The 12,109-nt window shown below is 50.7% G+C and overlaps 1 protein-coding gene across 2 annotated transcripts; it reads left to right on the forward strand.

Annotated features, from left to right (window-relative positions):
• The first annotated feature begins 1,548 nt into the window (after positions 1-1,548).
• Positions 1,549-11,760, forward strand: PIK3IP1 (phosphoinositide-3-kinase interacting protein 1). 2 transcript variants are annotated; one of them, XM_008542184.2, is made up of 6 exons: positions 1,549-2,040; positions 3,008-3,124; positions 3,202-3,321; positions 4,265-4,459; positions 4,561-4,639; positions 11,094-11,760. In XM_008542184.2, the coding sequence occupies exons 1-6, from the start codon at positions 1,971-1,973 to the stop codon at positions 11,296-11,298; spliced, it is 786 nt and encodes a 261-aa protein (XP_008540406.1). In that variant the 5' UTR covers positions 1,549-1,970; the 3' UTR covers positions 11,299-11,760. The 2 variants fall into 2 exon arrangements, 1 of the variants encoding a protein (XP_008540406.1); XR_011542247.1 differs by having other exon boundaries at positions 1,779-2,040; positions 3,202-3,682.
• Positions 11,761-12,109: the final 349 nt, after the last annotated feature.

Here is a 12,109-nt window from a genome sequence, read left to right on the forward strand (position 1 = left end):
TAGGTCCGCGCCCAGGATCCAAACCGGTGAAACCCTGAGCCGCCGAAGTGGTGCGTGCGAACTTAACCACTCGGCCACGGGGCCGGCCCCAAGCCCATATATTTTATGTAATGAAACAAAATACACATCATCTCTCTTACAGCGGTGCAAGAATATTTAGGACCCACAAGGAAAATTGTGCCAAGAACTCTTCCTCTTCAGCCTTTGCCTACAGAAATGTTCTACTGGTTCCCTGAAAATAGCGTAAGCTTTCTTTAGCAAGTGAAATACCACCCCAACGCTCTCTCTCCCTACACTGTTTCGCTTTTTTTCACAACATGTAAGACCATCTGACATTTTATATCATATAATTTGTCTTTCCCAACTAGAATATAAGCTCCATGAGGGTAGAGACTTCAAATATTTTGTTTATAGATGTATTCTCAGTATCTACAACTATATCTAGCATGTAGTAGGTTCTCAAAAAGTTCGTAAAATTAATAAGAGCTAAAAAGACCCCTGAATAGTACGTTGGAATTGTTAAGTTCTACAATTTTGGCATATCTGTGTGGATACGTGTGTGTGAGTCAATTTACAGAGTCTGTGGTGTGATTCCCAGTGTAGACCACATCAGGTGTCAGAGGATCAGGAGCTTGTCTGGGGATACAGGAGAGAGACTGCAAAAACAAAGCAAAAGGTCTTATTAAATGGACTGAAGGGATCAAATACCGTAAGTAAACTTCTCCAAAGAGTGAACTAAATTTCTCTCTGTTCTTTCCATGTCTGACATCCGATGGTAGTGAATTGAAATTCACTTCAGATTAGTTGCACTGACATCAGCTTTCTTCCTTGATAAAACTTTTGAAACTTATTGAGTAAACTTTTTTTTCTTCTCCTCCCTAAATTACTGCCTGCAAGACCCAAGTCCTCTGATCCAAACAGTCTCCCATTTCTATTTTGAGACGTGCCTGAGTCACAAGGTAGTCTTGGCGAATCAGTCGGCTCTATCTTTCAGTTTACTGAGGCTGCCTGGGAACTTGAACTGTCAGCCAAACAGGAAGAGGGCCCTTCTGCCCAACTCCAAAAGGCCTAAGTCATATGGATGTGGTGAGGTTTAATGATGGATATAAATCACTGCAAATGGATTTCCCACAGGGTGGGGGGAAAAACAGCAAACATTTTACTTAATGTTCTCTATATGAATTCAGGGCTAGTAGAAAGGACAGATTATCAAAAAATATAGCTGAGCAAATGCCCCAATGTTTGCACATGTGTTTTCAACTAAAGAGACCCCTTCTGTATTCTTATTACGTATGACACCCCAAACCCCAAATATAAGAAAACGAATGTGACTGATCTGACCTTAGCAAAGTTACACTGTTTTAAAAAAAAATCAAGTCGGTGTTCATAAACATGTATAAACCACAAAGGCCCTTTTTCGAGAATGAGTACAAAGATTACTTCCACCTGGATACTCTTATTTGTGCCTCCCATGTGGTCTTGAGTCCCTCCTCCTTTTTTAGCTAGCACATCCTCTATAAACTGTTCTGCTTTAGTCAGTATAATTCCAAGACTCCCTCCCCTCAACGCTGCCTCTTGACAAAATTACTCTTTCTGTACTCACACAAATGGAAACAGAAGAGAGGAAAAGCCCTGGGGATGCAGCCAGTGCAGGTCTCAAACTGATCTGCTGCTAAGCACAACCTGAACTTCTCTGCCTCTCTTCACTTGGCTGAGTTCCTCTCTTGGCTCAGGGTTAGTGATCTTGCATGGCATAGGAGGCTTAGGACCCAGGGGGCGCCTTTCAGCTGAAAAACACCTCGCTGCAGCAAGCTAGCTGGGAAGCTCCCAGTTCTAAAGAGAGGCTGTTTACCAGAAGAGCATAACAAGGGCAGGTCTGACTGCAAGGCTGGGGCCGGGAGGCAGAGCCACCGCCAAGGGGACCCCGGTTGGACGCTTTATTGATCACCTGCAAGACGAAGGAGGTGAGGATGCTGTTGGCCTGGGTGCAAACATTCTTCATCAGCAACATGCTCCTAGCAAAAGCCTATGGATCTGGAGGTGAGATAACAATCTTTCCTTTCTGCAGCAACTTAATGAAGCAGAAAGGGTAAAGCTCCCTATTTCCCAAGCATGGCCAGGATAGACAGGAAGATGACAGGAAGCGAAGCTTTTAGCCAGTTTCTGTTGTCCCATGAAAGCTTTTTTTAAAATTTTTTCTTCCTTTCCCTGCCAGGGGCTTGCAGCTCCATCCTTGTCATTAAAAACAAAGGCAAGTAGCCACTTTCTCCTTCCTTTTGCTAGCCTGTGGCTCATGAGTGGATGGAGCTCGGGGGTTCATCTCCCCTACTCCCTACCTAAGTCCTGTTCCTTTCAGAGGCTTTGCACCCATGCGGCCAGGGCACAGGCCCTCCTTCCCCAGCCTCTTCCTGGGGTTCTCCTGCTGAGGGGAGTGGGAGCTGGGAGTCACATCCAGGCAGCGATGAGAGCAGCTTCCCTCCGTTTGAGGCTTTCTTGTGCCTGACTGAATCAAGGTTTTTGTAGAAGTCTCTTGGGAAGGAGTGTTGCCTGCGGAAGTGTGGCCGTATCCGGGGAGAGGGGAACCCCAGAGTTTATGTAACATGGAATTACACACAACACGGGGATGAATTTCAGTTCTGGCCGCCCACTGACTCCAAATTCCCACCATCTCCACAAAGGGACCCGAACCCAGGCCTCTCCCGCACCTTCCTCCAAAGCGGCCACGAGTTCCAGAGTAACAACCCCTGACACTTGTGCAGTACTTTTTGGCTTACAAAAAAACAAGCTAACGTTCTCTGAGCGCTGACTGGGGACCAGGCACCGGCGGCTGCTTTCTCTTATGGGGCTCACAACAACCCTTCGAGGCAGGCGAGGTTTTCCACGTGAGGACAGTGTAGGGCCCCGGGTGCCCTAGCCGGGCAGGGACACGGCCAGGGTGGGCCGGGGCTCCCCTGCCCGCCGCGCGTGGCGCCTTCGTTCGCCGCCTGCCACTCAGTCTGCCCCACAGGCTGCTTCTGGGACCACGGCCACCTGTACCGGGCGGACCAGCCCTCCCCCGCGCCGGGCCTCCGCTGCCTCAACTGGCTGGACGCGCAGAGCGGCCTGGCGTTGATTCCTGGGTCAGGTGAGTGTCCGCCCCTGGCGGCGGGCGGGCGGGCGGCGGCCGCGGCCCCGGCCCATCTTGCCCTCTCTCCTCTCCAGGCGCCGGCAACCACAGCTACTGCCGGAACCCGGACAACGACCCCGACGGGCCCTGGTGCTACGTCAGCGGCGAGGCCAGCGCTCCCAAGAAGCGGCCTTGCGAGGACCTGCGCTGCCCAGGTACCCGCCCGGGACCCCCGGGACCCCCTGAGGCCGGCGCTGCCTGGGAGTGGCCGTTACCCCCGCTGCGCACGTGCGGCCGCCGGCCTGCCCCGCCCCGCCCCCGCGCCGCCCGATTGGCCAAGGCTGTCTCCAGGCCGTGGGGCCCGAAGCCCATTGGCCGCTTCGCCGCTCGGAGTGAGCTCATCCTCCCCGAGCGCCTCGTAAACAACCGTGGGAGCGAGGCCCCGCCCCTCGGCCGCGCGCTCCCGGCTCGTCACGCCGCGTGTGGGAGCACCAGGGACTCGCGCTCCGGGCCCGAGGCCGTTAGCGAGCCCTTCAGCTTTTACCGACCGTTTGTGGAGGATCTAATGCGTGCTAGGTGCGCTGCTCACAGCCTCCCTGGGAAGCAGCTGTTTGGGGGAGCTGAGCCTTAGGGAAGTTCCGCGCTCTACCAAAGGCAGGGGCGGGGTCCAGGTTTCAATCCAAGTTTCTTAGACGCCAGAGCGCAGGTTTGTTGCTCCCGAGGCAGCAAGACAATTCTCTAGGATTGAATGGGATGTGTAAAGCATATAACATAGGGATTGGCACAAAGCACGGGCTCAATAAATGTGAGCTGCTCAGAGGAGTCATAGATTGTCTTCCTGGCGTAGAGAGGGACCCTCTGGAGAAGATGGCGACTGAGCTGGGCCTTGGAAGGTGGCAAGGATTTAGACAGATGAAGACAAGGGAGTCAGGAGAGGCCCTTTCTCATGGCGTTGCCCTCACATTTGCCTTGTCCCAGCAATGGAGCAGCCCTCTCAGGCCTGGTCTTGTCCCTGGGGCAGGGTTTGATTTCAGTGTTGTGTGTGGGGAGCATTCTAAGGTGGACATCCTTCATCTTCCTCAACACTCTGGCAAGGTTCAGCTGTGGAATTCCCTCAGGCCACTCTCTGATGAGAGCTATTTCCCACCTCACCTCCAGAGACCGCTTCCCAGGCCTTGCCAGCCTCCACAGCAGAAACGGAGGAGGCATCTGAAGTGCCAGGCGAAGATGAGGTGTTCGCTCCTGCCAACGCCCTGCCTGCCCAGAGTGAGGCGGCGGCCGTGCAGCCAGTGATTGGGATCAGCCAGCGGGTGCGGGTGAACTCCAAGGAGAAAAAGGACCTAGGAACCCTGGGTATGTCTGCCCCACCCCTGTCCTTGTGGGATTCGTCAAGCAATGTCATTTGCTGATTGTCTGGGGTGAGGCTAATGGAACCTGTGTCCTGTCCTTGGCAGGCTATGTGCTGGGCGTTGCCATGATGGTGATTATCATTATCATTGGAGCTGGCATTGTCTTGGGCTACACCTACAAGAGGTCAGTAGCTTCTCTTTTGTGCTCTCTTTAGAGGAGGGGAGGAAGGTACACAGTCAAATCAGACTCCTTTGTGGCATTCTTACCCCCAAAAAAGGAAGTGAGGTGTTGAAAGAGAAAAGTCAGCTCAAAATGTAGAGACTTGGTTTCCAGCCTTTACTAGGTGACCTTGGACACACCCTTTCCTTTGGTGCCTTCACTCCTAACCCAAAAGTCTTGTGAGGTAGGGGTTCTTGTTCCCCATTTCGCAGATGAGGAAACCTTTATCAGAGAGGTGAAGCGATTTGCCCAAGGTCGCACTGCCTGGGAATGACAGAACCTGGATTCAAACCCAGCTCTTTTGTAAACCAAATTCCCTGCTGTCTAATCGACTGTGTCTGGCATGGAAGTGAGTGGCACTGCAGAAATCAAGCTGGGCACTCATTGCAGGGGACCCAGAGGCTGAATTCTTTCTGTGAATTACAAAATTCTGCTACTAGAAAAGGTTACCAGCCACTCTTTTTGCAGCTTTGAATTTCCTGAGCCATAGGCAGTGGAATCTCCTCTAGGACAGGAGCGAAAAAGTGAGTTGGAGGACAGAGAGCCTGTTTGCCACATGTGAGAAAGCCAAAGAGGCTACCTGGGAAGCTCAAGGACGTGCCCTGTGGTTGGGACGGCAGGAGGAAAGATGCTTATTTTGAGAGGCCCTCTGGGATACCGTGTGGAAAAGGCTGTCAGAGTCAGTGATGGGTGCACGACGAGAAGCCAGAGTCACGTTCATTTTTACAGTACTGGCTGACTCTGGGAAAATTATTTGCCATTCTTAGGCAAAATCATTCTTCCAGCCCTGAGTGTCTGTGATATTTCTTTTCTATGGTCTGAAAAGGCTTCCTGTAAAAGAAGTGACATGGTGGCCTGCATTTTCCAGTGGTGAGGGCCACGTCTGAGCCCACGTTCCCAGTGGAACACCCAGCATTAAATAAACTGAGGGTGTGCATAAACTGAGGGTGTGCTTAGAGGTGAAGTAGTCAACCTTCTTATTTTACAGATGAGAAAGGGGAAGTGTTGGGTAAGAGTAATAATAATTACAGCACTAGCGAACATTTACCACATGCCAGACACTGCTTCAAGCAATTTGCATGCTTTAACTCAGTTCTCCTAGTCACCCTTATGAGGTAAATGCTATTATTATCCCCAGTTTACAGATTAGGAAACTGAGGCAAGAGAGGACATGTGCCTTGCCGGAGGTCACATACCTAGCATTTGGTGGAGCCAAGTCTTAACCCTGCCACTAACTAGCTATCTGTGTGACTTGGGCAGGTTGCTTCTATTTCTACTCCAGAGCATTGCTGTAGCTAAAGCATGTGACTGCTTCACTCACTGTGTAGCACATAGTAAGTGGTCAGTAAGCAATAATGTTTTTCCTTTCTGTAAAATATGGGTACTGTACTAGTGCTCTCCGAGCCCTGTTCCTTCCCTGATTTCCTATGATGCAGGAAGCAGAGGTTCAGAGAGGGGAAGTATTGACCTGATAAGGTCTCCTGATTCCTTGTCTGAGGTTGTTGCCCCAGTGGGATAGTTGACATGGCAAGTCCAGGACACCTGCTTGTTCATTTTAAGGAGTTAGAGGAAATGATGTGGTGGTCCTGGCCTGTACTTCATAGTCAGAAGCAAACCATGTTAGCTGAGTTTAGCCCTTGAAATATTTCCTCCTTCCTCAGCCACTGGATAGCGTTTGGCTCTCCTCCAGTCTTGTGACAGTTTCCAGGCCTCCAGGTGCTTGAACTGACTAAATGTTAATTCTGAGCTCAGGTCTCATGCCCAGTGAAGAAGCCAGGCCTTTTTCTGCTAGATTTGCTCCTCTAAGGTTGTCACGGGACTGCCCTGAGGACTAGAATTGACTTTCCTGTAAGCTCAGGGCAGGGCACCCAGTCACCAGACTCCCCGTCACCAACCACCGGACCACCCCGTTCCTCAGCAAAAGTGCTCTGAGAACAGACTGCACAACAGGAAACCGCATGTGAGCTAGAGACAAGCTCTCAGCTGCCATCTCTCCCCAGAGTCAGAGAACAGAATGTCTAGAAAGAGCTGTTGAGTGTAGGTTCTGCCAGCCTCTGAACCTTGGTTTGTTGTCTTTTAAATGGGGATATATCCCCCCTCCACACATATCCATACCCATCTACCCAAGATTTTCATAAGTATTAAATGTAAATAGTAGAACACCAATTGGGTAAAGTAATCACAAGAGCAGCAAACATTTATTGCATGCTTTTTTAGTAAGTAAGGCCCTATTGAATGCATTTCCCTGATGATCTCGCCCAAGCCTCATGACCACACTAGAAGGAACACTTTGACACCATTGTACAGTGAGGAGCTGAGACCTACAGGAGTTAAGTGCCATGTCCAAGCTACACAGCTAATAAGGTGTGTCTAAGGATTATCAATATTTCCCAGAAGTCCAGTGAGGCCCAGTAGCTTCATGCAAGTTTGCTTTGAATTGCAAAGGATAGTAGGAAAAATAGAACCTTTCAAAAAAATAGCTGGCTTTAGAAGTCAAAAGAACCAGGATCTAGTTTTGGAATTGGCACCGATTCTGGGCGCAACCCTGGACAAATCATTTCCTTTCTCTGTTTTCCTCATCTGTAAAATAGCGTAAGGGCAGGGAGTTAGATATGATGATCCTCCCAGCTCTGATATTTCCTGAAAAGACAATATTGCCTGCTGGTGGCTGCAGGCATTCTGGGTTCAAATCCCAGCTCGTCTATTTCCTTGAACAAATGATTTAACCTCTCTGCGTCTGCCTTCCCATCTCTGAAACAGAGATCCTGATAGAGAGCATGTAGGTTTGTTGTGAGGATGAAATTAGACGGTGTAGTTTGGGCATCCAGTTGGTGTTCATAACCTTAGCTGCCCTGAGGAGCTTTCCCCGAGCAGCAGTGTGGCACAGCACTGCTTCTGACTGGGAAAATAGCAGTGGCTCAGTTAAGTAATAATTGGACGAAACCTCTGTTGCCTGAAGGAGATCTGCAGTGCCTCCATCACCCCTGAAGAGGATGTCAGAGGCAGGCAGCAGCTCCGTCCACACCTGCTGTCTCTGGCCAGCCCAGCTCCTGATTCTGGCCGTGGAGCAGCCAGGGATAGACTTACTGCAAGCCTTGAACTCTGCCAAGGCCATGAGGCTAATGGGATGGAGCTTTCTTCTGGCTGGGAAGGGCGGGCAGGCACCAGGCTTCCTCTCTGGGGAGGAAGAGCAGCAGGTGGGGGTGAGTGAGGGCTCAGCCTGGCTGGTCTTCGTCCTGGTTGTCTAGGTCACGAGGTTCAGAAGGCCAGTCGGTGACTGGGCAGCTCCCTGTCCCTACCCTCAGCACAATGTCTGTGCTAGCTCCTGAGGGAGTGCCTATTTTCTGATAAAAAGGCAAGGGAAAAACTGTAAGTCAACACCACTCCCGCCCCCTTAGGAGAGGAGCTGAGTCAGTGAATAAGCCTTTTGTTCTCTCTTGGCTGCCAGACCACGGCCCAGCTGCCCCCCTGCCCCTCCCCAGGGGGAAGGGGCTGAGCTGCATGATGGTCAGTGCAGCAGGCCTAGTGGCCTCTCGCAGGTCTTGGAGGGAGCTGGAGGCAGCCGCTGCGTCTCTGGGACTCATAGGCACCATTAACATGAGGCACGTGAGATTGGGTGTGTTTTGAGGCTTCCAAATGGATGAGACTGTAATCCGGATGAGTCCTAGCACCCGCTTCCTTTACCCTTGGCTGTTCTTCCAGCCCTGCCCTGCCCCAATACAATTGATTTTTTTCCCCCTAAAGACTTGTGTATGAAGCAGCCTGGCCATTATCAACAACTCAGCTGGCCACAGCCAGATGCCTGGTAAAGGAGGTAGCTGAGGAGAGCAGGGCTTTGGACTCAGTCTCTAAAGCCTCAGTTTCTTTATCTATAAAATGAGGATGACATTATGTTGCAAAGTTGGTGTGGATATTAAATGAAGAGGGTATGCATATAAAGTGCATGGCATCCAGTAGGTACACAATTAGTTCTTCTCATCCTGGGTAATGGGAAGGCCATTTCCTGGCAGCTTAGTAGGTACTCAGGAAGTATGAGTTCCCACTTTCCCTGTTCCTCCAGCCCCTTAGATCGTGAAATTCAGGCCTTAGCAAACACACTTGCAAACTACATCTTTTGTAAAGTGCCTTTTGGTCTTCTGCTGGCTTGGGGGCTCCCTTGATAAAATTAAACCAAGACCTTCCAAGTTTCTCTCTACCTGGGCAACCTGGAAGAATCTGGCTTTTTGTTTTATTTTGGAGGTGGGTGTTTCCTTCCATGTGGCAGTACTGTAACTGATGAGCAGTGCCCAACGGTAAAGTGAATCTCAAGCTGAGTGTGGATGCACTTGGTCCAGATGACCTTCTCCCCACGTCCCTCCATTTCCCCTCTGGGTGCTCTGGGAGTTATTCTGCTGCGGGAGTTGGTGGTGTCCAGTACAGAGGCTAAGGAGAAGGATGGGGCAAGAGCCTGAGGCTTGCACATTCAGAAACTCAGTCACCCAAGGTGACTCAAGGAGATGAGCTCATGACTTTGCCCTCTGTGACCTTACAGTGGCAAGCGGGGAATCAGAGAACATCTCATGCAAGGGATCTTACAGAATGTTAGGGGCCGCAGAGATGATCAGGTTCAACTCCTTGTTTTACAGATGTTGAAATTAAGGCCCAGAGAGGAGGGGAGTTGCTCAGGTCATATCAGCAATACCTGCCTTAGCTGGCCAGTAGGAGAGTTTGCTTGGGAAGCCAAATTAAGATAACATTGCTTGGTGAGTCAAGTCATACTCAGGGCAAATCATAATAACCACTTATGGGTTTTACAGCAGTCTCACTGTTCTCAAAATGCTTTCACATTCATTATCTTATTTATTTTTTGAGGAAGATTAGCCCTGAGCCAAAATCCATGCCCATCTTCCTCTACTTTATATGTGGGACGCCTGCCACAGCATGGCTTGACAAGCGGTGCCATGTCTGTACCCGGGATCCGAACCAGTGAACCCCAGGCCGCCAAAGCAGAACGTGTGCACTTAACCACTGCACCACCGGGCCGGCCCCCATTATCTTATTTTGAGGCAGATATTATCCCTCTTTCAGCGATGAGGAAACCAAGGCTCAGCAAGGCTAAGTGTTTTGCCAAGTGTCACACAGCTAAGGCTGAGCTGATACTGGAACAGAAGTAAAGAGAAGTGGTTGATTTAAAGACAGTTCTGAGGCACCCGTGCAAACTCCTTCCCCTCCAGCCCCTGCTGTTTTCTCAATATTGTTGTCTCTGGAAACTCTGGTCATTGTACCTGACATTGTGATGGATGTGTAATCTGTCTGATCTCAGCCATCTCCCTGAGGAGGTCTGAAGCAGGCCTGTGTTGTTTCACCAAGTCATCCATCAGCTGCCTGCGTCAAGGCCTCTTTGGGATGGGCTCCTTCCAGGAAGATTTCCTCCAACAGCTGAGTCCATGTGTCTAGTTGCTGGCTTCAGAGGATGCTGACCTAGGTCCTGGTTCTAGTGTGCAGTGTGCTGGGCACTCACCCAACCCTTTGGCCTGCAATTGGGGTGACCTGGTGCAGTGGAAAGGGATCTACATGTGCAGCCAGAAGACTGGGTTTGAGTCCCTGCCCCACCATTTCTTTGGGGTGACCTTGATCAGATCAGAACTTCTCTGAGTACCAGCCAGAGTCCAGCAGACTTGGATTTGAGCCTACCATGTCATTGGAGAGTTCCTTAACTTCTCTGGGTTATTTCTTCATCTATAAAATGAATGAGATCTAATTCTTAGGGTTCAGCTGAGAATGAAGTCAGATAATGTACATAAAGTTCTCAGCATGGAGTGAGCACTCCACTTGAGTAAAATAGGGCAACACGATGGCCTCACTGAGTCATGAGCACCATGAGAATTCAAAGGCCTGTGAAAACTCTGAGGGGTCTGACCGTCATTGTCTCATCATTTCCCATTGACCTGAGCAGCCATCAGAATCGTTTTAGCCCCCTGCGTTGGGTGGGGATGGTCCCTGATTCCAGTCGGGGCTCACACCTTGTGGGACTTCAGGATAAGATGACTGTCTCAGAACAAGATGGTCAAACCAGTTTTCTGACTTTATGGGTTAGGGCCAGGATAGTTCTCTGAGTCTCTTGGAGCCCTGGGCTGAAAGAACAAAACTGCATCTTGCTTTAAGACTCTCTTTCCTCTCTACACTGTCTTCAGTGAGCCCCATTGCAGCCGTGTGAGTTTCATACTACTGTCGTCCCCATTTTACAGATGAGGAAGCAGAGACCAGAGGTGTGGGAGCTCTTTGTTGAGTTAAGGCAGTCTGGCAGGGTACAAATCTAGTACATCAGCCACTGATTTGCTGTGACCATGGCTTGCCCCTGCTCGGGCCTCAGAGATGCTGTCTAATGAGCAAAGCCACACAAGAAGCACAGCCTGAATGCTTCCCTTTTGTTCTCCAGGGGGAAGGACCTGAGAGAGCAGCATGAACAGAAGGTGTGTGAGAGGGAGATGCAGCGAATTACCCTGCCCCTGTCTGCCTTCACCAACCCCACCTGTGAGATCGTGGATGAGAAGACTGTTGTGGTCCACACCAACCAGACTCCAGTTGACCTTCAGGAGGGCAGTGCCCCCCTCATGGGCCAAGCAGGCACTCCTGGGGCCTGAGCCCCTCACAGTGGGCAGGAGCCCATGCAGACACTGGTGCAGTTTGGCCTACCCTCCTACAGCTGGGAGGTCTACACTTTTGTTGTGGTTAAAACCCTCCCCTCACTTTTTTGTTTTGGTGAATCCTAAGACAGAAGCAGGAGGCGCTGTGGGCTGAGGGCGAAGCTGGGTAGGGTCCTACCAATACGCCTTCTCGATCCCTTGGAGCAGGATTTCGCCCGTGGATGGAGACAGTGGCCGCCCCCACAGCAGTGCTGCTGACAAAGGTTTCCAAACATCACCCGTGCCCCAGAACTGAACCAGGGATGAACAGGGAGCTCCCCCAGCTCCTCTGTGCTTTATTATCCAAGATGGCCTCAGTCTCTGCCTTTCTGTTTGTTCTCTGTGGGCACACACTGTTATTCATAGTCCAGGTCAAGCAGGTCGAGAGGCAGCATTAAAAAATATATTTAGTTTTTTAAATATTTGGGATGGAACTCCCTACTGACCTCTGAGAACCGGAAATGAGTTTGTACAAAAGTCAAAACTGTGGGTTGAGAACAGGATCTAGGCTGGGGGCTGCTGGGTGTGCTCCAGCTTGCTGGCAGTGATGTGCCTTGACAACCGTGGGCCGGGCCTGGGCCCAGGCCCAGGGACTCTTCCTGTCTGGAGAGGAAAGGAAGGGAAGAATTGCACTGAACATTCCACTTAGGAGGAGGGTAGAGAAGGATCCATGACTGCCTTAGGCCACAGGACCTGAGGTGGACCTGGGGTGCCCTCGTCTCTCTCCCCTCAGGGTAGACAGTGACCTCTTCATTTTGCAGGGGTAAGA

This window comes from Equus przewalskii, chromosome 7 (genome assembly GCF_037783145.1).
Source record: "Equus przewalskii isolate Varuska chromosome 7, EquPr2, whole genome shotgun sequence".
Lineage (NCBI taxonomy): Eukaryota > Metazoa > Chordata > Mammalia > Perissodactyla > Equidae > Equus > Equus przewalskii.